Raw genomic sequence first — 24,380 nt, 5'->3', positions numbered from 1 at the left:
AATGAGACACACTGTTCCCTCATCTGGTGTAATTTATCAGCAGATGATCCCCTCAACCCCTTGGTGCCCACCCCGCTCCCCCCCGCCCCCCTCCCTGTGTCGCAGGGAGTCGGGGATTCGGGGTCAGGGACTCAGACAGAGAGCAGGCTTCCACCCAACACTGCCTTAGCTCATCATGCGACCAGGTCATGGAGGACTTCACTGTCCTGAGGTCTCTGGCCGGGGCTGATGCTGTTTCCGAGGGCAGCGGAGGCGGCTCCGCCACATTGGTAACCTGTGCTGGGAGTGGCACGCAGGCTGGTCCCCCGCTGGGAACCTCCGCCTTTGCTCCCACCCGCCTCCCCTCTCTGTCTCACCCAGTAATTGGCCTAATCAAAGGCAGAAACAAGAATTGATCACACCCTGGACGGTACTTAAAACAAACTTTATTCTCAGGCCCAGCAGTCATGTCTACTCGCTGCTGGATGGTTGGTAGTTCTTCTAGAGAGTTTGAATATATCCCAAGTCCAATTGCGAACACTCCACTCCCTGACACTTCCCTGGGCCCCCAGGTTGCCCCCACGACACTCCCTGTAAACACTGTGCTTGGAAAGATACATCCATCAGCATCCCTCCCTGGAGGCGCATGGTCACATCGGTCTGTGAAAATAGCATGGCTGAAAAATAAAAGTCTCTTCGTACTCTGCCAACAGGCTTTGGCATAAGCTTGGCAATCGCTCAGATTTATTTATTCTTTCCTGTTATCGTCTTCCCCAAAGCGGAAACAGTCTCAGGTTTTGCAGAAGGTGTCCAAGCTAGCGCACACCCTCCGCAGTCCCGGGCACGAAACCCGCCGGCTGAGCGTGATCGGTCCACGTTAGACGGCAGCAAGGCGAGGGTGACCCTGCTGGGCGGCTGCTCCCGGCCTCCTAAGAAAGCGCAATATGTAGGCAGGAACTTGTTACTCGTTAACTCTCCCCGTGTTAAAGCAAACAAGAAAACGGAATGTCCTTTGGTGGAATCTTATTACACTCGTTCTATATGTAAACGGATATGCTGGGACGCCGGCGCGCTCGCTGCCCTTACAGAGAAACCGCACGACAGAACGGGAGAGGACAAAGCAAAACGCCAGTCTGTGCTGCGTCGAACGGGGGAAACGCGAACAGATTGTCTGGTAACACAAATCGGCAAGAATACAAAAAATCTACATAGTACAGTATTTCAAGAAAAATAACTTCATTTGAATACAAAAGGATAGATACACTTTCTCCTTCCCCGACGGCCGCCCTTGGACAGCGGTGCGCTCCCCGGCACCGGGCCCTGGGAGGCCCGCCGAGCGCCGGAGTGGCTGTTGCACATGTGCGTTTACTGACATCAGACAAGAAACCTTCCAACCAACGAGGGTGACAGCAACGTCCATGAAGCACGGGTGGGAGGGGGCTCGGGGCCGCGGCGGGCCACGCGGCAGATGCCCGGCCAGCAAAGACCGCTCTGGCGCGGTGGGCGCAGTGGTGCTGGGGCGCACGGCGGGAGCGCACAAGCCGCTGCCGGTCGGTTCGGTTCGGTTCGTTGGATCGTTTGTGTGGTCTTTCCTGTGCGGAGGGCCGTCCCAGCCTGTCCCACGGGCGCTTCGCTCTGCAGCTGGCGGGATGGTCAGCGACGCCACCGCCGCCCGCTCCAGAGTCAGGAACGACCAGAGTTGACTCGGAGGCGCGGTCCACGGCTGAGAAATATGGCTTCGTTCAGTCGGGCCTCCCGGGGCGGGCGCTGCGTGGGCGCGGGGTCTGAGTGTGGTTCTGGGTCGGGAGCGAATGCTGGGGCGGGCGGCGGCGGCTTCCCCGGGACCCGGGCCGGCTGGTGGCTGCGGCGCCGCCTAGATGGCGAGCAGCGCGGCGGTCGGGGTCGGGGTCGCGGGTGGCAGCAGCGGCAGCAGCGGTAGCAGCAGCAGCAGCGCCGCGTGGCCGCGCGGGGGCGCCCCCTGGCCCGAGCGCGCCCCGCAGCCGCCCGCCTCCTCGCAGCGCCGCTTCTCGCACAGGACGCCCGTGTAGGCGGCGGGGCACAGGCAGCGCGCGTGGTTGTGGCAGGTGCCGCCGTTCTGGCAGTGCAGCAGCTCGTTGTCGCAGACGTTGGCTGCAGGGCGAGGGGGGAGGGGGGAAGAAGGGAGCGCGGGGCGGGGGGAGGGGGAGAAGCAGAATCAGTGTCAGTGCGTCGGGTACATCATGTTTGCAGCTTAAAAAAATCGCAATTGATGGACCGATCTCGCTTTCCCCCGCCCCCACTCCCCCCCACCCCCCGCCGCAAACGAAGCACGTGACTCCAATTTTCAAACACAAGTAGTTTGCTGCCTTCCCCCTCCCCCCCCATCCCATCGGTTCTTTTCCTATCGATTTCTGGTGCAATCTGGGACAGTATCCTTGTCCATGTCGGGCTATCCAGAGCGAGGTAGCATCGTCCTCCTGGTCTCTCAGGGGACCCGCGGTGGCCTCCCAGGCTCTTGAAGGACAAGTGCCTCATGCAAGAAGGCGGGGCTTTAAGGGCAGATGATGCTAATTAGAATGCAAAGCAGGGCGGCTAAGTGACCAGGAACCTCTAAGGGGGTGACATTCTCCCTGCAGGCGATCCCCATGCCACATGCATGAGCACAGAAGCCAAGGGAAGGGGCTGGGTGGGCCCGGGCAGGGCAGGCGGCATGCGCAGGCAGGGGCAGCCAGGTGGGGAGAGAGAAAGCTGTTTCATGGAGAGGTGTGAGGCAGAGCAGTCACTCCTGCCCGCGGCAGCCCATGGTGGTATTTATCCTCTTGTAAACTGGGAAAGTGGAGACCAAGGTTACCTTGGTTTCTGGGGGCCATAAGAAATGCAATGGTGAAACCCTGATTAGCAAAAATTTCACTATGTTCATCGATGGATCGCATCTGTTTGAGAATTCGAGACCAGCAATGCCAGAGACGGAAATCCATTCGAGGTCCCTGCCACGTGACTTTCAATCTCTAATAATTTCTTATTTCTTCGGCATTCTGGGTATTCTCGTTCAGGCCACGTGTTTCTTACTCTTTTAGATAATCAAGGTTTCACTGATTTAGCGGGATGTTCACTAGAACCTGGGAAATTAAGACAGCAGCACAGAGGACAAAGCCAAGAATACTTCCAGCAACATATGCTGCTGGAGCACTTCATCTGTAGAAACTTGGGGATGGGCGTGGGGCAGAGCAGAAAAAGGCGTGTGTTTTTTTTTTTTTTTAAATAAATTGTAACATTTTCCTTTTTTAAAAAAATGCCATGGTTAAATTTCCCCAGGGGTACCATGTGAATTACACAGACACACACATACACACACACACTCAATATCAACTGAAAAGTGTGTAAAAAAGATAACCCCACCTCCCAAGTACTAGTCAACAGAGAATGCTGCCTGGTCCTTACTCCTGGTCAGTGGTCATGTCAAAGAAGCTTCTTACGGACACGCGAATGCTCTGTGTGCAAGTGAGCTGAGAGGAACGGCTGCTGGAGGCTCTCAAGGTTAATCACGACGTGGCCCACACAGGCCCCGTGTTACCACGGCCCACCGCTCCTAGGCCACCTCCTGGCGACGCTTGCATGAGGTATTGGTGTCACTGTCCAATGTGCTCGCGCTTGCTGCCTGCAAGTGATACAGGCGACGTCTACTGCCCACTGAGCCCTTCAGCTCCAAGTCTTGATAGACAAAGGGGTGTTCCGCCTCCGCAAGAAATGGCCGAGGAGTGTGCAAGCGACCTCTCATGGGGTGACGTGGACCTCGTGAGGGCCACACCCAAATGACAGCATTTTCTGAGCCATGGTTAGAAATGCCCAGAGCTGTCATCACGAGGCCCAGGCTACCGGTGGCGAGAGAGGAGACCAGGGTCAAATTAGATTAGAGCCAAAGCCTTCACTTTTTTGGGGATTGTTGTTAATTTGGAGAGCATGTGTGGGTTTTCGGGATTTGGTTTTGCTTACACTTCAGGAAATATCTGTTTCATTGGGGAAATGTGGAATAAGCAGATCCCAATAGCTGTTTCCATTTGAAGGTAAAGATTCTCAACAGCTTTGTCCCAGGCAGCGGGTGGCTGAATGGGACACTTCCTCTCACTGTGGCCCGGGAGCTAGGGAGATATCTGTCCATCAATATCGATAATTGCTTGCCTTGAATAATTGAGAAGAAATCAATAGTTAATTAAATATCACACCCCCTTAAAAAAAGAAAAAGCGATTTTGCTTCTTCTTGGGCCTGAATGGAGTTCAGCTGTTGAAGAGAAGTATCTTTTCTCAAGAAGGTGGTGGTTAAGTTAAAATTCAGTGCCTTTCCTATGTTTACATAATCTACTGATTGATGTTGATCATTGTGAGAAATTTAATAAACATAGGAGGAACAGATGTAACCGCATGGATGGGGGATATGTTTCCTGTAAGAGAGACACAGGGGGAAAAAAGAGATGTAGAATATGTTTCCTTCCTTTAGAATTCACTGTCCGACATACTGCATTTGGTCTCTTGATTGGGCTGTTCTTCCAACAAAGACAGAACTTGATTATCCACGCAGCACACACTGTGGGGATCGTGTGCTAGGAACACATCTACACCTACTGCAGGTCTCACCTGCTAGTCATAAGCTTATGCTGCATCTTTGTGTCACTCGGAATCAAATCATGGCGCTTAATGAATAAACTAGGTGGTTAACAACTCTCCTCGAGCTCTACGCCAGCCCTGGAAACCTTGTGCTGAACACCACGAAGAAAGCAAAGGAATCTAAAGCTCTGCTCTTGAGGCGTTCGAGTCTGGTTGGGGAGATAGAATATATATGAGAAAGGATCTCATGTTAATTTCATTAAACGACCCTTATCGATTCCGTCCAGCTCAACCCGCGTACCTGCCGTGTGCCGGGCACCCTGCCAGGCTTTACAGCTGTTCCCCTACCTGCCCTAAAGGGGCTCACCGTTTGGCAGAAAAACAAATGAGCATAAACAGAAATAATTATAATTCCATATATATATATATATTCTAAAGGAAGCATTTTGCAAACTGCAGGGGACCTCAGGTGCTGGTGTGACTAATGATTTGGGGAGATTAGAGAAGAGGAAAGACAGGAGATTGTGTTTGAATGGAGGTGTGAACCAGGCAGCTGTGGGTGGGAAGAGCATCATGGGTGGGAAATGAGAAGTAAAGGCACAGAGACTGAGCAACTGTCTCTCGATTCTGAACCCACCCATCCCTGCGGAGGTCCAGGCTGGAACCCTGCAAGCTGCCTCCAGGCTCCCACCACAGGGGGCGCTGGAGGGGCAGGGAGGGAAGGGGGAGGAAGATTTCCCTTTTCCTGCGCCTGGGCTCTTCCCAACAGGATCCTTCACCCCAGCAGCAGCGGCCCCTCCTCCCCACCGATGTCAGGGCTCAGCATGGAACCTCTTCATGTCCCCCTTAGAGGTTCCCGCCCCAACCCGAAGCCTCCGGTCCCTAGAGATTTGAGCTCCAGCTGCCAGGCCCCTGCCCAGCCTGTGGGAGGCACCAGCAGCAGCCGGGCGTCACCCCTCCTCGGGCCTGCAGGTCCCGGGCTGTGGGGCCTCCTCCAGACTTTCCGCTTCTCAGAATCCGTCCTCTTTCCTGTCACCCTCAGCCCTAGCGTGGGCTGCTTCCTGCTGCCAGTCTCCATCTGGGAGGGACTTTGCTGTCTCCTCTTCTCATGTTTAAATCCTAAGACACCTGTGTGACCTTCCCTTCCCTGCCTTCTCTCTGCTAAACTACCTACTGTGGTTTCAGCGGGGCCTGGGGGGAGCCACGTGCCACGAGTGAGTGAGTGAGTGATGAGTGGGCTGGTGTGGCTGCAGAGACGATGGAGACTAGAAAGGTAAGCCGAGGCCTGGGCGAAGGTTCTGGGTAGCTCCCCAGAGAGTTCAGGTGATGGGCAGTGTGGGCGGGCGGGCGGAGACCTATGAGCAGGGCCGTGTTTTAAAGGGGGAGAAGGTGAGGCTAGACGAGAGCAAAGCCAGGCTGGAGGCCAGGAGCCCAGATACGGCTCCTCCATAGAACGGCCGGGGCTGAGTTAGAGCAACCGGAACAGAGAAGGGACAGGTCTGGAGGCGGGTCATTTGAAACGGGGAGGAGAGATTCTGAGGTTCCCGCTTTGGTATTTGGACGCATCCCAGTTTAATTGATGAAGAAACGAAGATGGGAGGCAGAGTCTGGTAAGGGAAGAAAGGGAACCGTCCTTTGGGGGGAGATCTCTGGACCTTGAGGGTGTCAGGGTCTTGTTCTTAGAGGGATCAGCTGGTTAACGGCCCAGGAGATACCGATTTGGAGCAGGGCCGAGGGTGGTCATGGTTACCAGGGGTGAAGCTGTGGGAATAGAAGACCTGATCCTGGTGGAATAGAGGTGACGTAGACATGAAGGCGGCAGGTAGGACACCGAAGAACAGCAGTGTTTAAGCCGGAGGAAGAGAAACAACGGCTATGAAGGATGCTGAGAGGAAAAGATGTTAACAAAATGCAGTGAGGGGCGCAGCCCGTGTGGCTCAGTGGTTGAGTGTCGACCTATAAGTCAGGAGGTCAATTTGATTCCTGGTCAGGGTGCCTGCCCAGATTGCAGGCTCGATCCCCGATAGATAATTCTCTCTCATCATTGATGTTTCTGTCTCTTTCTCCCTCTCCCCTCCTCTCTGAAATCAATAAAAATATGTTTTAAAAAAATGCAGCGAGGGATTGAAATGGACCACGGAAGGCCTCCTGCTGTGCTTGACTGTGTCTGGGAATAAATTGACGGACCGGAAGGGGCAGAGAGGAAGGGCACTGTGAGTTGGGTGAGGGGAATATGCAAATGAGCATGGCATGTTCTCGGCTGAATCTGACAGCAGAGGTTTTGGAATAATTAGAAGGAGGACTGGAGAAACTGGAGGCATGACCATCGAATGGAGGTCTTTGGTTGTCCATCAAGTAGTGCTTTTCCACGGAGGGTGACTGTGCCTCCCAGGGGGCACTGGGCAGTGTCTGGAGACATCTGTTTGGTTGTCACGACTCTGGGAAGGGCATGCTAGTGGGTAGAGGCCAGAGAGGCTACTGAGTATCTTGCAACGCCCAGGACCCCCCACCAGAAAGGACCGCCCCTCTGTTAACGTCAGAGATAAGGTGAGGAAGGCCTGTCGCAGGCTGTCAGCCACAGCCACGAAGAAGGACCGCTGTCCATGCCAAGAGCGGGGAGAGGAGAATGGAGACGCCTTGGCGACTCGAGATCAGAGACAGCGAGTTTTCGGGTGCAGAGCCACGGGGATTTGGGGTGACCGGAAGCACTAGATGTTGGACTGAAGGAGCTGGGTCATCTTCCTGGGGGTGCAAACACAGGAAGACTGAGATCAAAGACAGACCCTTGAGTACTGCCCACAAGGAATTGAAGGGCACGTGGAATCTGTTCTACTCGGCGCCGGTAGGAAGGGGACGACCAGAGGGTGAGGGTAGCTCAGGAACTCTACTGCCGGAAGCTGAGGGTTAGGGTAGAAGTAGGTCTAGAACCCAGGTCTCCAGATAGGAGGAAGGCGGCTGCCCAGCGCTGTACTCCGTGCTCCTCAAGACGATGGAAGTCCATCTGCAGATCCACCGTCGATTCTCAGTGGTACTGGCCGCTGCGCTGCTTCCTGTCACCGGACTGTGACGAGGCGAGGTCTTTGCGAGTGACACTCAGTGTCACACCTTCTAGAGTCCCACCACCTCCTGGCCACGCTCCAAGTACAGATCAGCCCAGACACCAGTATGACCCCGGGCAGCAAAGGTGCGGGTGGGGAACGGCGAATGCACTGTTCCCCTTCCTCTATACGTAGAAGACACAGCGCCTTAGCCACGGCGCTCCCTCACCGACCTTCACAGTCCCTCTCAACACGAGGTTCAGGCATCTACCGCCAGCGGGTGGGACCGGCCCCGGGATACACACTCACTATCCTGGCATCACCTCCATGTCATCTTGTGTGTAGATGAGGATGGAACATCTACTGGGAAGGATTTCTGTCCAACGTGCACCTAGCAGCAGCCCTCTGCACGGGTGCCTGTCTGTGTGCACCCTCCTCACGCTGAGTGCTCTGCACGCATTCTGTGATGTGTGGACGTGAAGCATGTCCTGCTCCTCTCCTCACAGCCTGGAGGGTGCCATCTCAGTAAACGCTGAGGGTTCACTTTCAAAGCCCTCTGCAGCACTCAGCCTGGTCCCAGAGGCACACTGCTGTGTGCCGGGCACAACGAGTCCTTGTATGGTGATAAAATAGGACCCCTCGGCACGCAAAGCTAATACTGCTTCGACCATAGCCTGACTGTGTTCCAAAGGACCATTTACCCGAGATAGAAAGAGTTCATTTATGGTATGACCTAGACGCCCCCTAGAACCTGCACCCCTGACGGGAGGGGTGCTCTCAGGTGGGGTGGCTGGGATGACCTTGGCCTCTGCTGGGTGTGGTGGTAGTATTCCCGTGGGGCCCAAACTCCAACGAAGGGTGTGGTCCTGACGGAAGGGCTCGGTTGGCCACGTGCTGTGAGAGCTCTGATCACAGCAGCGGTCACCCAGCGCAGCAGCCGGTAAACAACCTCCCCATCACCTCCCATGTGAGTCTCAGAAAACGCTCAGAATTTTCACAGTGAAAGGACAGGAGCAAGGATCATCTCTTCCTCCCTCTTTCACATCTTTTTTTAAAAAATATATTTTTATTGATTTCAGAGAGGAAGGGAGAGGGAGAGAGAGAAACATCAATGATGAGAATCAAGGATCGGCTGCCTCCTGCATGCCCCACACTGGGGATCATGCCTGCAACCTGGGCATGTGCCCTTGACTGGAATCGAACCCGGGACCCTCCGGTTCGCAGGCCGATGCTCTATCCACGGAGGCAAACCGGCTAGGGCCACATCTTCTTGCTTTTCCTGGAGCTTGGACGATGAGAGTCATGGGGCTGTAGCTACATGGCTCAGTTCTTTAACTTGATTTGGGTGGGTTTCTTGATTGCCGTACCCATTTCCTCTTCCCTGACCTCAATCTATCGTCAAAACGTGGATGAGGAGACTTTGATTCGTTTTCCCTCCGCCAGGACTTTCTGGAAGTTATAGAAAAGCAGCCCGAGGGAGGGGTCGCCTGTGCTCAGAGGGCACGGCGGGACTTCGTTATCGCTGCCTGTCCTCTTCTTTCCCTCTGTGACCTGCAGGGCCGCTGAGTCCCGTTATGGCCGGTGCTCCATTACATCGCCCCGAGCCCGCTTTCTTTTCCTTTTCCGTGTGGGTCTTGTTCTAAGCCGTACGTCTCGGCCCGCCTTGCCAGGGAGCCCTCTGCTTGAGCAATGCTGGGGCTGTATTTATAGACTTGAAAGTTTCTCTTTCCGGCTTTGTCTCCCGCGCTTCAAGGAACCGATGCAATGCGTTACCATGACAGCCTTCCTTGATGGTCGTATTAATACAGTGACCTCCACCTCCAGCACCTGAAACGGGCCCAGGATTGCCGCGGGAACCATGTTCCAAATTGTTCCCGTCCTTTTCAAAGACGCGGCAGAGAATGAATAACCCCCTCCACGCAGGCTAATAACAAAGGCGCCAGCGCAGCGCTGGGTCCTGATTGAGGCGTCTGAGGGAGTGTGGCCGCGAGATAAAGAGCTGGGCCGGTGACCCACTTATTCAGCCGTGGCGGCTGTTTTACTAAAGTTGAGAGATGGGAGATAGAAAACTGGGCCCACAGGTGAGCGCCTGGGGACTGGAAGAAACTTCACAGAGCCTCGTCTGATGGCCTTGCGGGGGGATTTTAGGCACACGACGTGCACGTCCCCGTCTTTTCTCACTAACGTCGGGCCATGCCTGGTGGTGATGTGGTGGGTGCAGTGGGAAAATGGCAGAGCCCAGCCGGCGTGGCTCAGTGGTTGAGCACTGACCTATGAGCCAGGAGGTCCCGCTTCAGTTCCCAGGCAGGCTGATCCCTGGCTGGAGGAGGTCGAGGGACTCGGTTATTCTGATTTCGATCTTTTTAAATGTCACCCTGTCCAAACCACCTAGAACAAATGTCCAGTCCTCCGATGCTCCCAACATGTCCATAAAAGGGACTGTTACTCGAGAAAATACAAGTGTCTTTCACTGAGATGCTAAGGTAATCTGGGTAAGGAATGAATCATGTGGCCACCTTTTGCCATATTTCAGTATTTGTGTTGTTAACTAACATATCTCTAGTCCAAGGACACATTATCCTAAATGCCTACAAACATCTCAGGAAAAGCATGATCCCCTCAGCACTCCAGGGCCTCAGACACGGGACTCCCTGCCTCGCAAAGACGCAGAGCCTCAGGCGGCCCTGGAACCAGCACAGCCTCTGAGCTGCGGGGCCTGCAGCCGAGCCCACGCTGTTCACTGGTGCAAAGTGAGGGATGCTTTTACCTGCGAACATCCAGCCACAGCGGCGACCGGGATCGGTCTTCCGCCGCCTTCCCGGCCGAGGGGCCCACAGTCAGATAGTCAGATTTCACTTAAAGAAAACGTGTCACCTGCCACTTGAGTTTGTGGGCGACTCACACCGGCCCGCGTGGACACGTCGGCACCACCCGTGACCGCTCACTGTGGTTCTGTCCTGAGTATTCCCGTTGTCCCCGGCACTGAACAGACACCCAGTCAACACGAAGCAAGTACATACAGGTTGTCTTTTGTTCTCCGCCGCTTTCTGGGGGGAGGATAGATATCTCCTGTGAGTAGATAGATGATGGATGGATAGACAGACATGGTACAGATGGGTAGGAAGCGCATAGGTTGGCGCAGGAAGTGAAAGTGCCTGAGGAAGAAGGAGAGAACTGGACCATGAATTCACATGTTTGGGTTTGATTTATTATTGTGTTGGGTTTTCTTTGTTGTTGTTTTTTTGAGACAGAATGTTTTTGAGGACTTGGTGAAGCTAAAATGTTAATTTGAGGTTCCTGTTTGTTGAGTTCTAACCCAATGTCTCCTTAGAGACTTCATCTTTCCTCTATGGACTTGGCAGGAGCATCCTAAACATGGACTAAGCCCTCTTAGGATTTTTAAATGGCAGGGACACTTAAGTATGAAAAATAACTACTAAAATCTCACACAGTCACTTTTCTTAATGGTTCTGTCCCCAGCCTCCCCTCTTCCCCCCTCCGGGATTGCTGTAATTCACTCTTGTCTGCTGTGGTCTTGCGGTCCCCATAACCACCTCCTGACAATGCCAAGCCAAGTCTTGGGAGGCAATTTTATGTCAGAATGAAACAAAACCGTTTCCTTGGCAATGCCAATGCCAAGGCAAAACGCATTGGTGTCGCTACATTCAAGGCGAGGACAACAGCATTTTGGAGTCACAAGCATGTGCAACACGATGACAGGAGGCCTGTAGGGAGGCTGAGCTCCGAGGGCAAATGACTGCTAATTTTCAAAAACGCCATTGGCTACCGGGGGCCAGATGTGTAAGGGATCTAAAGTATATTGGCGAAGTTAGGGAAGGACAGAGGGGTCACAATGATAGACAGGTCATCAGCGTACCTTCTCAATCAAGTCAGCGATGACCATTGCAACTCGCATTGTCCTTTCCCATCGATAAATTCCCGAGCCACTCAAAATACGGAGGGCAAAGTGCAGTGTCTCCTTGCTTTTCATTGTGGGGTTGACCAGAAGTCTGGGGTCTGGTGCAGGCAGCTGTCACCTGTTCACTCCGGCACATTCCTTTGTGCTGCTGATGTTGTCGGTTATCACTCTTCCTGCTTGTCTCATCTACCCACGTGTTTACATGCACGAGTGTAACAGCTAGCTAGCCTATGGCTGCCTGGCTTTAACTAGACAGAGCCGGGCCCTGCCTCACAGATCACAGAGAGACAGGATTCGCGGGGTAGGGGTGGAAGATGATACCCTGCTGATGCTGAGTGAGAAGAAGAGACACACAATTCAAAGGATGTTAAGTTGAAGGTTAGGCTCTTACTTCAAACTCGAATAGCGAAGCCTTCACCCTGTTGTAACTAATTGCCTTCCTATTTCCAATACAGTGATTAGAGGCCTTTTTTTTAGTCTAGGAAGAAGGTATATAATTTCAAAATAATCCCAAGTCTCCCCAAATCCATCAAAATGAAAATGTGTCTGAAATGAATACATTGCACTTGGTAATCTTCAGGGTTACTGAAGGTTACTAATATTTAGGGTTAAGAATGGTTAAGAACTATAACCATTATAACCAGTGGTCGCCAACCTTTCGGGCCTCACGGACCACCAGTGGTGGAAGTGACTCCTAAGGACATCGCCGGGGTCCTTACAGCGGCCAGGGAGCAAACCGTTTGAAAAATCTGGCCAAACACAAGTACATTTCAATTCTTGACAATGTTCCCATGAGATCGGTGACCCAGTCCCTAATACCGCCTTCCTCGGCCTCAGCTCAGAAGCCTCCCTCTCGCGCACATGCTTGCACCACGCTGCTTGCTCTGAACTGGCCCGGCTCCCTCCTGCCCCTGACTTGGCCAGAGGTGTCTCCTCTGGAATTCTCATCCTCCAGGACTTCCCAGGTGGGGTGGCTCCGCCCACGGTGGCTGACTGCCTTTGGGGTGGCTCCGCCCACGGTGGCTGACTGCTGGTGGGGTGGCTCCGTCCATGGTGGCTGACTGTCATTGGGGTGGCTCCGTCCATGGTGGCTGACTGCCTTTGGGGTGGCTCCGCCCACGGTGGCTGACTACCATTGGGTGGCTCCGTCCACGGTGGCTGACTGCCGGTGGGGTGGCTCCACTCACGACGGGCATGTTCCTTTGTCTCCCGTCGCCCTCTGACCAACATGTGAGCCGGACAGCAGGTCTCCCTGCGTCTTCTTGGCACCACGGGCTCGGTTCTCAGTGCCCAGAACGGCGCCTGGCCCTGACTTCATGCGCAGCACCCTTCCTTTATGGGCCCGGCAGTGGGCGGGGGTGCTAGGTTTTGTGGCCACCCTCCTGGCTGGGGTGGGTTTTCATTGTCCTTCTATCCCAGGATTAGATAAACTCTCCTGACCTTTGGGGCTCAGTGGTTGAGAGTTGACCTATGAACGAGGAGGTCACGGTTCGATTCCCAATTAGGGCACATGCCCGGGTTTGGGGCTTGATCCCCTGGGGGTAAGGAGTGGGGGGGAAGGGGTGTGTGCAGGGGGCAGTTGATCAACAATCCTTTCTCATCATTGATGTTTCTCTCTCTCCCTCCCTCTCCCTTTCTCCCCCCCCCGCCTCATCTCTGAAATCAATTAACAAATATATATGTGAAGACGGATGGTAACATAGGGCACAGTTAGTGGCTGGGCACTGGGCTGCAGACCCCAGAGCTAAACGTCCCGGGAGGGAGACCTGTTTGCAGGGTTGGTCTGTGCAGCTTTGCCCGGGGAACACCAGGCACTTGGCAACCAGCAGAAAGTCTCCCTCGGAGACCAGCCCGCTCCTCGGACGGAGGGACAGTTGCCAGCAGCGGTTCCACCGCTGGGCCGCCTCCTAATGTCCAGTTGGCAGGAAAGGGGAAGTGGAAGGATGAGCCGCTGTCCCCCAAAGAGCACGTCAGATGCTGACAGCCATTTCCCCACGGAACTCTCTCCCACCCCTCCCGGCCCTGCAGACGCTGGGAATAGAAATATTCCTATGAGTTGGTATGAGACCGCGACCATAGAGGGAAACATTTCCTTTTTTCTTTCTCTTTTTTGTGAATCCTCACCGGAGGATAATTTCCCATTGACTTCTAGGGAGAGTGGAAGAGAGAGGGAAAGACAGAGAAACATCGATGTGAGAGAAACACATCGATTGGTTGCCTCCTGAACGTGCCCGGACCAGAGCCAGGGCTGGGGAGGAGCCTGCAACCAAGGTATCTGCCCTTGACCGGAATTGAACCTGAGACCCTTCGGTCCACAGGCTGACGCTCTATCCACTGAGCCAAACGTTGGATTTCTTTATGAGATTTAATTGCCAGTTATTCCGATGGTAAAATCTGGCTGCCTGACCAGATGCTATCAGCTCAGGCTTTTGGGGGGTGTGAAGGGGCAGGGGAGCCCGTCACCCAGAGGGGCCGCTGAGGCCCGAGGGCGCGCTCAGGGGGACCCTCAGCTGTCACAGTGCAGGGGCCACCCGCGGCGGCATTAGGGCATCAGCCAGCGTGAGGAGCAGGGACTGGCCATGCCTGGCTCTGACATGGTCTCCGCCCACAGCTGTGCTTTGAGGCTTTTCTCTCCCAACAAATGGAGTTGTTTCCTCATCTTGATGTTCTCAAGGACAGAAAAGAGCAAAGAATACCATTAGGGGGGACCCGCCAAGACTGTACTTGAACTGTCTGTTGCTCTGCGTTCCTTCTGACCAGCGGCGGATGGGGGGGGCAGGGGGCGGGGGGGCGGGGGGCTGGTCTGTGATTGAAAATCGCCCCCTGGCGAACCCACCAGCCAGGCCTTCGCTCAGGGCGCACCGCTGGGCTGCCCGTGAAATGCTTTTCTCAGCCTCCACTGCAGGGCCGGGCGCGGCTCCTCTGTGCCGGGTTCTGGGTTAAAGCGCTCCATCCGGATGATGCTCTAACCGACTCGCCCGGTGGCTTCCTGGCGGCCTCGCTGCCCAATGGATTCGGGGTCAGGAGAAAGGAGGGAAGGAGAAGTGGGGGCTCAGGCCTCTCCCCGCCTGTAAGGAGCCCTCACTCTAATTCCAAAGGACCCGCCTGAATAGGAATAACCTCCCGTTGGAAATGCAGGGTTTTTCTCTGTGACTTCTTTTCTACGCCTGCCTTGCTCTGCCCAGGCGCACTGCCCCCCGTCCCCCCCCCCCCCCGCCCCCCCGTCAGGCCGACATCTATGTACACGGGTGTGTGTGTGGGGGGGTACTTTCCAAGCCGCTCTAGCCGCGGTGCATGCAGAGGGTGGAAAGTACACGTTCTGTTCTGAGGCAGAATGAATGGCATAACCCGGAGCCGGAGGCCTCGGTGCGAGGAAAACAAAACCCCACATCACAGCACCTGGGTTTCACCGAGGACTCGGGAATAGAGTCGTCCGAGGTTTAAGATCAGGCCGAATGAATTCGGTTCCTCTCTCTCTCTCCTCTTGAACATGTTCATAAGTCTTTGCAAAGTTGCCAAAGGAAAGAAAGCAACGAACCGCTCTCATTTCTTTTCCTCTCTGATACATTCCAGGTAATCATAAATAGTGTGAACCAAAGCTATATAAAAATCCAATACCCACTTTTTTTTTGCAGAGGGAAAAGAGATGGATAAGAGTAAATAGAACACATCCTATGCATGGAAAGTGACTTTAAAACAGCAATCCCTCCAACTCCCTAACTCTTTGGATGACGCCTTCTGAGGTTGAGGGAGCAGAACAAACGTAGGCAGACGCTGAACGACGTTCTTCACTAGGGAGCAGCATGGGCAGCTTGAAAAGGAAGGTCTAGCCCACAATCAGGGTTCCCCGGGGGGGGGGGGGGAACTATAGGAATTGGAAGCGTTGGGCCACCCGTTGTCGGCTGCATCACTGTCCCGCACGGTCCCCGGGTGGACGCTGGTAACCAGTGACAGGAATGGTAAGACATTCATTCCACCCTTCCTCTTGTTTCTCCGGGGGATTCAACTTCTAAAAGGCCACTGGGCTGTTCTTTTCAGTAACTGTTTCGTGGAGACTGTTAACGTGAATTAACTGAGTTTGTGGGCCTTTCCGACGGAAGCTGGGAGCACGGTGCTCATTTCGGCCCGAGTCGCAAATGATAACTATTTTTTAAAGCCAGATGGTGGGGGGTAAAGGCGGTAACCTCCGTAACAGCCAATGTAACGACCTACTTTTTTGTCCCTGAAATGGAAGCTTCATTGAAAATAATTTGGTCTCTCGGTTTATTTATGGCAAAAAGCGCTTTTCACCTTTTGAACTTAAAGACCGCTGGCCGCACAGGGCAGCTGGAGGGCTCCTGCGATGGCCTGGCGGCTTCAGAGAGGCCAGCGTGACATTGAAAAGGATGCAGGTCCTGGGGGCAGGTCCTACTTTTAGGGGACTGTCCCTGGACGGGGACAGCAGTGGAACTCTGTGTCACCCCGTTAATCTGACAGATGGAAAGTGAAGGGACTTTAAGCCACCTTTCTGATGTGTGTGTTTTTTATTAGTTGACATTAGCCGTGTGATGGAAAACATGCCCAAACTTTCAGATGAGAGCACGTCGGAACGGAATGCGTCCGCACTTGGAGTATTAGAGCACATGAGCTTCACTTTTAATGGGAAACGGAGTCTTTTCCTAGAATATTGTGGATAAAAAAGACCATCGCAAGGATGGGTTAATTTTCTAGTATCTCTAACTAAGGAGTCTGGGCTATAGAAATAAAAAAGCTTCCTTACACTACTCATAACACAAAACGCCAAGAAATGAATGTTCTGTTTCTTAGATATTCCGGCAAAGTATTAGCGTCATCATTTTCTGATACTTTAGGAGGGAGACGGCCTCGTACTACGAACTCATAAGTCTAATGATATAAATAATGTATGTCTGACTCAAACGGTAATATTTATAAAAGGATGTTGCAATTATCCTGCAACAAAAAATGTCTTAATAAAAAATAAGTTATTGCTAGATAAGCCACCAAACAGAAGGTCTGTTTGCCTCTTAGAACGTATTTCCTTCAAATAGTACAACTTAGAGGTGCCAGTTGTTAGAGTCACGCGGAACCCAAAGAAAGCCGTTCCTTAGCTGTGTGGGTGGAGCTGGCGCAGGATGTTTGTAGGAGCGTGTCCCTTCATCTGTACCTGAGTTCACGATGCTCCCAACGCGTAATTCCCTGGACGTGAGGCCTCGGGCTTCAGGGCAGCCTCACGGAGAATGGTTTCAGGGCGGCATCTCTGAGAACTAATAGCACAAACGCCATCTGACGGGGGTGGGGTGGGGATGGTGGTGGTTGAAGTCATGCATCATGTTATGTGAGCAATTGTATTGCAACGTGTAGCCAGACTGAGGTGTGGGTGGACTGATATGAAACCACATGGGACCTCAAACCCTGGGCTACAGGGCTTCTCGGTTGGTGTGAGACACAGGATTTGGGGCTGGCATTGCATGCCCTGCCTCCTTAGAATGGCAGTCCGTTCTGCCTGCTAACACCCCGGGCACGTGAAGCAGGCAGTGAGGAACGTGGGCTCCGGTTATTGGCGGGTGAGGGGACAGGGAGAGGGGTCACTGGCTTCTGCCGGTCAATGCTCGTCTCCGCCCGGAGGCTCTTTCTCTGGCGTGTGGCCTGTTTGTGTCCGGGAACACCCGAGGAATGAGCGCTGAGCTCGCTTCCCTCTCACCGAGAGCAAGCAGACCCTGTCACTGCGCTCGGCTCCAACACTAGACACGCAGGCCCCTCCTACCCTCCGGGCTCAGAGGAGGACTGAGCTACAGCGGGTCCGGTTTGGAGCCATGGCCATGAGTGTGTGTGGCCTGTGGGACGAAGAGGCAGATCTGTGTCTTGGGTTCATAACAGCTCTGTCACCCACTGGCTGTTTGCTTCGAACCCATTACACTCTCTGAGCCCCAGGTCCCGTGTCTCTAAAATGGGTGGAGCCCGGCTGGTGTGGTTCAGTGGTTGAGCATCAACCTATGAACCGGGAGGTCATGGTTCAATTCCCGGTCAGGGCACATGCCCGGGTTGCAGGCTCGATCCCCAATGTGGGGCGTGCAGGAGGCAGCAGATCAATGATTCTCTCATCACTGATGTTTCTCTCTCTCTCCCTTCCTCTCTGAAATCAGTAAAGATATATTTAAGAATAAATAAATAAATGGGTATAGTAGTGCTATTTGCAGGGTTATTGGGAAGAATCAACGTAATAATATGTGTGAAATCCCCAAGCATGCTATGGTGCCTGGCAAGTTTATTACTAAACTACATTTGAATGCAATTGAATTTATGAAATCTTGACAGGATGGGCGTCTATATTTGTAAGACACCGGCCTGTTTCCCTCGATGGTATTCATCTTTCCTGCTTATGAAAGTCACGGCCATTTGTGAAGAAAGACACAGTCAGCAGGAAAAGCTTAAGTCCATTGGAGGGAAAGAACTGGGCCGGGCCTGGACTGCAGGGACCCCTGGGGGTTAAGCCATGATCGCTGCTGTGTTTGCAAAAGCACTTGCCAGCGAGGGATGCTGGCTTTTGTGCTGGAAACCAGGTACCTGCTGAGGCCCAGAAAAGATCCCCAGGAAGCGCCCGTCTTCTTTGCAAAGAGACGTGTTTTCCCTGTCTTTTTGGACTCTCAGTACATGGCCGATGCTTTTGTCATCTGTGCTCTAAAGAAACATTATTTTCTGTGTTCCTGTTGCATTTGGAGCCAGGGACCGGCGGTGCCTCGCCTTCTTAGAGGGAAATGAAAGACTGCCTTTAATTTAGAGCGAAATAAAAGACCACCTCTCCCTTCAGGTGTGCTGACGGACTTGGAGGTTGACCCTACTGTTTCACCAAACAATACAGTTACTTCTAATTTGATTTGGACACAAGACAACTCTCCCTCCTGCTGTACCATTGGCTAATGCTGACCCCCATGTGGGGGCACTGAACTCATGTCAGGGAGACGAGCGCCGTGAAAGGGAGCTCCATCCTCTCACTCAGAGAAGCCGAGGGCAGCGGGCAGGGAGCCTGAGCCGGGCGGGGGGGCTGGGGCTGGCCTTCGTCGCCTCCCAAGGACCGGGAGCTGGCCTGAAGGCTCCCACTGAGTTTCAGAGCATCAGGCAATCCATATGAAGGTCTTCGTCCACCCCCTGAGACTCCCCACTTTCCCCCGCTGGTTCCCGGGCTCACATGATGAACTGTCTTGTCCAAGATTGCTGGAACCCCAGCGTTCATGGTTGGGACCCCCATCTGCAGCTGAACGGCTCATGGACACTCGCAGGCCCCCGAGCTCCTCTCATCCAGGCTCAGTGCTGCCTTCGAGGCTTTGCTCCGGGTGGAGCAGCCCCGGTGACGGTGACCATTCATGGCGCTCGCTGTGTCCCCTGCGCTGTGCTCTACACGCATTTCCCTCTGTTCCCCAACAGCTCCGCCCGATGCAAGCGCTCTGAGTGGGTACAGAGAAGGAACAGCTTGGGATGGGGAGGTTCTAGAACTTGCTCAACAGGATGCAGAGTCAGAGGCAAAGCCAGGATTACAACCCTCTGCTGTACGAGAGAGAGTGACAGCAAGGCAGACCCGGAAGGTTCCGGGTTCCTTTCACCACCAGAGCCTGTGGGAGAGCCTAGGGCCTCCGGACAGGAAACTCCCATTTCCGTCTGAATTCACGTGCTTTACCCCAATCTCCTCGAGTTGGGTACCGTCCGGAAGGCTCAGGCTTTGAACTGGCGTTACCTCTTCCATAGCAGCCCTCACGGTGGGTGGGTCCCAGCCAATGGCCGATACGTACGTGGTTACTTATTTTTTCTTTTTTGAAAAAATATATTTTTGTTGATTTCAGAGAGGAATGGAGAGATAGATAGAAACATCAATGATGAGAGTCATTGACTGGCTGTCTCCTGCACCCCCCCCACTGGGGACCGAGCCCCCCAACCTGGGCCTGTGCCCTGACCTGGAATCGAACCGTGACCTCCTGGTTGATAGGTTGATGCTCAACCCCTGAGCCACGCCGGCCAGGTGGTTACTTATTAATGAGTCCCTCAACCCAGGGTCTCTTGTTCCGCCCTGCTCCTTCTTACCCCGTTTCTCCTTCGATGACTCCTTCCTTGATGTGCAGTTAGAATGACATTCATGTTAGGACAGAAGATAATATGCCAGTATCGTGTGCAGAGAGAAGGCGCTTGTCAAATGCACAGGCTGGCTGCCCGTGACAATGAACCCCACGCCGGCCTGCGGCTGGTGGCCGTCACACTTCCCTCACACTCTCCTCGCTCCTTACAGGGTCTGGCTCCTCATTGTCACATTTCAGGGTGACACGGCTGGGGCTGTAGGAGTAGGAACGCCTCCTCTGGTGCTCGGGCCCTCTGGTTCACCATAAACCTCAGCCTCACTTCTTCCAGGGCAGCATGACTGGGGCCCACCTGGTACCCCTCCTCCTCCGTCTCATCCTCTGCGGGAAAAAGCAACCCCATTCCACGCAACGCGAGAGTCTCCCTCCATGGGAGTCTCTTTTTGGTATAAGAGGAGGAGTCTGGACTTTGCTGAAAAACAGCACCTAGCATGAACTTGCTAAGAATAGCCCAATAACCCCGGGGAAAGGCTCCCGAGTTATACAAAAATAAAAATAAAAAGAGGCAGCTGAAGGCGTGTCTGACATCCCAATCCCCGAGGGTGTCCACAGTCACCACCACTAGGTCTCAGGGGGACGCGATGGGTGGGAGCTGTCCAGGTCACTCCTGGGGAACTGCTTTACGTCCACATGCAGAACCTGGTCTAGCTGTTGGTTTGTTAAGGGGTCACCATAACTCAAGACCCGGCTAGCAGGCAGGGGTTTGAGTATTACGGGGTAATTTCCAAGATTTAAGACGACCCTAAAATTGATGAAGAAGTGCTGCTAAGGTTAGGGAGAATTTAATGGGTAGCAGCTCAGTGTAACAGCTTTATATTCCTGTTTGGAAGCCGGGAAACTTGAAGGCGCTGATTTTAGAGACAAAACCTTAAATTTTGCAGTTACAGATCGAAATTACACCGTGAAATAACCAGAAACTGTGATGCAATAAGTGCCCGAGCCCGTTCATTTTTAAGTCATTCTTTCAGGAAGCAGCTCTGACTTGCACTTATGTCCTGTGTGTGTAACTGGATTGCTTTCTTAAGTTCGTTGGTACAGTCTCTGCCATTTTCAATGAAACTTTGAGGGCAGGGATCATCACTTATGGTTGTATCTCACTTCATGCTCTCACTGTGTGATAGAAACTGGGCCGAGTAACAGATTATTTAATTCTCGCAGATTAAATGAGGTGGGTCCAATTCTCATTTTCACTTTACCTGAGCAAATTAAGGCTACGTAAGGGGAACCACGGTACAGGACTGTATTTGTCGCGCACTAAATATTTGGTTGAGTCTATAAGGATTAAGGTACATGACGTAGGGTGCAAATATGATATTTTGCTCCATTATCTTGAATTTTCTGTCACTGTCCATAATGTTCTTACTTTTTATCCCAAGATTCCGAAATGAACAGGTGTTCATGTTTTTTTAATAACTCCATTTATTTCTAAAAATATAATTGAGTATAAACATAGTTTTTTTGAGAGAGAGGAGGGTAAAGCTATGAACAGGAATAAAGCGGCCATATTTGTATCTTTATACATTTGCCTTCTCTCTTAGAAAATGTCTTATCAAGACAAGTGTGCAACGAGGAAGTGGATTTTAAAATATGGTAATTGGGCACCTGGTAAAATATATTTCACAGCAATGCTAATCATGTGTGTCAAGATAAAAGGAAATTAAGGAGGCTCAAGTTTTCAGCTCTCTTCAGAAAAATCAATTACAGAGCAGTTACGCTGCTGACACTAAACAACAAATCCCGGGATTTAGTTAATAAAAAAGCTTCCACTTTTTGAAGGTTTGTTTTTCCATCCAACAGAAGAGACGGGCGGCATTGATTTTTTTGAGGAAGAAAGGGCTGTTTACATCAGGTAGCTGGAAATCCAGACGGAGTCTTGATCTTAGCCTGTTTGGCTCAGAAATGGCTCCCCCTCCAGGGGATACATCTTCATAACGCTGTCCCTGGCCTGCAGTGCTCCCGGCCTTGGCTGGGTGCTCCCCCCCCACCCTCCACCTCTGACTCAAACTAGGGGAGCCACGCTGGAGCTCGGCTGGCATCTCACTTGGGGTTCAGAATATCAGGACTCAAATTTACGGTTGGATGAAATCTCTCTGATGATGTACAATGTAGTCCTCAATTTTGGCTGCGTATCATCATTGCCTGGGGAGTTGTTTTTATTGTTGTTAATCCTCACCGGAGGATATTTTTTCTTTTTTTAAATGTTTTTATTGATTTTAGAGAGAGGAAGGGAGAGCGATAGAGAGATAGAAACATTGATAAGAAACATCCATTGGCTGACTCCTTCACGCCCCACACTGGGGGTCGAGCCCGAGACCCCAGGCCTGTGCCCTGACCAGGAATCGAACTGTGACCTCCTGGTTCATGGGTCGACGCTCAACCACTGAGCCACACCAGCCGGGCCTGAGGATATTTTTCCCATTGAGTTTGAGAGACAGTGGAAGGGAGGGAGAGAAAGAGAGAGAGAAAAACACTGATGTGAGACCGACTCATGGATTGCTTGCCTCCTACACATGCCCTGACCAGGGCCAGGGATTAAATCTGCAAGTCAGGTACACGCCCTCGACCAGGAATCGAACCCGAGACCCTCTGGTCCTCGGGCCGACACTCTAACCTCTGAGGAACACCGGCTGGGCTCCTGGGGAGGTTTATACGATGCAGATGCTGGGCCCGCCCTCAGAGAACTGACGGGAGTGAGCTGGAGCGGGCACACCGATAACTAGTCCATTTCACTCTCAGCTCCCCCTTCCCCGAGATGCCCAGTCTCGCCATTGCTGCTTTTGGATGATCAGAATCTGCTGTCATCCTCTCTCCCTTTTGTCCTCGTGACACCAACGACACGAAGGTGAAAGCCACCGCGGAAGACGTCTCCCGACAAGCGCAGTGCCTGCTGCGCATCGCCTTTCAAACGAGCGATTAATAATTCATAACAATTAACTGAGTTATGAGTTCCTCTCTCAATACGTTCGCAAACATGAATAGATTAAATGGTAATTGCCATCAAAGTTTATGTTCCATTTCATGTCCCCAATAAAAGTTTATCTTGTGGAACTCACTTTGTATTTCCTTTTGATGTATTCATAACCGAATGCAATGTACTATATTAAAATATTTATTATTAACCTATCAAATATTAACCACTTTTAAATTATAGGGATGAAAGAAAACAAATAGGCAACTTGTTTAAGTTTGCACGATTCTCCTTCTTTTAATAGGATGTGGATTGGTAGACTACGTGTCAGCAGAAAACGGAAACCGGATGGTGTGGGAAACGATATGAGATCCTGCCCCTTCCAGAAATTTTTACGAGGTACGTGTATGCCCTGGGCCTCCCACCACCATTATTTTAACACTAAGTGATAAAGACAAACGCAACCCGGGAGCTTTCCATCAGCCCATCCTAGGAATCACCTGGGGGTCTTGTTAACATGCAGATCGGGCTGGGCTGGGGCTGGGGCAGGGGCTCTGCATTGCAACCCATTTCCAGGTGGTGCTGATGGCCTGAGCCCACGGGTAAGCTGCACTAGAGAAGGGGGTGCAGGTTACTTAGCCGCTCTCAGCCTTGGCTCCTTGACCTGTAAAGTGGGGATAACTGCTGTAAAGTGGGGTTTGATGCAGGTTCAACAAGGCCCTGTGGATGGCGAGCCGCAATTCCTGGCACGCAGTAGGACTCCTGTATATTTCAAACAAATGATAGCGTGAATCCTAAATGAGCAAATGGGTGAATGAACAACTGCATGGGCAAATGAATGAATCAGGCAACTCTATAGCGAGCCTCATTTGCTGGGGAGATTGAATTCAAAAGATTCAGTAAGACTCTGTCAAGAAGCCCTTCGATTAAATTGATTACCCCGTAATTGATTGGTCCTGATTAAATTGAATTTAGGACCAAAGATGAAATGAAGGGCATACATCTCCTACTGAGTATGGTGTGATCTGACCTCAGTTGTTGTAAATGGAGGAACTCAATGAACATGATTGATCGATTCAGTCATGTTTGATTAGATGCACCTGCCAATAGGTGACTCACAAACTCCCCCCTCCCACGACTCTGGACAGTCTTCATAACTTCAGAAATTTCCAGACCTGATAAAACCAGATAGAAGTTGTACGTCACCTCTATATGCAGTTTAGCATCCTGGGTGCAAAATTAGCAACTTTAATTTTTCTTTTAATTAGAAAGAAAGGGGGTGCAATATCTCAGGAGAAACCTTATAATGCATCCAAATACCTTCTAAGTGGAAACTAGTGAAGATGAGTCAGCAGCGTCATTGAAAATGCTGTGATTGCCATCTGCCATCCAGCCCCAAGCAATTGCCAAATTATCCTGGTAACAGGCCCACCTGTAAACTCCCTAACTTTGTCTTTTTGCACTTAAAATCTGCGTGGACAGTGCAGTTGTCCATATTATAGATTTTCATGATAAAGAATACAGATTAACAAGACTGAGTCCATGGGGTCAATAATACTAATTAAAAAGAGGTCTTGCTGTGATTCCTAAAAATAATTACATCAATATTTCATTATTTGGTAGCGTTTTGTCTCTGAGACATATGCCCGTTTCCCTAAAGGCGTTGTAGCTCAGAAGAAATAACTACACCACATGATATTAATCCTACGATGGGAAGGAATATCGTTAAAAATGCATCTTAGCAATGATTTCTGTTCTAAAAGATCCAGCCATGTCTGGATGAACTCGACTGCTAGCTACAGTGATGAGTTGGGATTGAGGTTGGACGCAGA

At 52.1% G+C, this 24,380-nt stretch overlaps 1 protein-coding gene across 7 annotated transcripts in view; it reads right to left on the bottom strand.

Moving 5' to 3' along the window:
- Positions 1 to 411: 411 nt before the first annotated feature.
- The window catches only part of NTNG1 (netrin G1), a 226,871-nt gene continuing 202,902 nt past the window's right edge, over positions 412 to 24,380 (bottom strand). For all 7 annotated transcript variants that reach the window (XM_070396685.1, XM_070396686.1, XM_070396682.1 and 4 more), the window contains one exon: positions 412 to 2,109. In XM_070396685.1, the coding sequence (XP_070252786.1) occupies positions 1,853 to 2,109 (257 nt within the window). In that variant the 3' untranslated portion in view covers positions 412 to 1,852. The remainder of the gene's footprint in view (positions 2,110 to 24,380) is intronic.

This window comes from Myotis yumanensis, unplaced genomic scaffold, assembly GCF_028538775.1.
Source record: "Myotis yumanensis isolate MYYU_CA2020_CCGP unplaced genomic scaffold, mMyoYum1.0.hap1 SCAF_17, whole genome shotgun sequence".
In the NCBI taxonomy this organism is placed as follows: domain Eukaryota; kingdom Metazoa; phylum Chordata; class Mammalia; order Chiroptera; family Vespertilionidae; genus Myotis; species Myotis yumanensis.
Note: the sequence above shows the minus strand (reverse complement) of the source record. Positions and strands in the feature narration are given on the sequence as shown.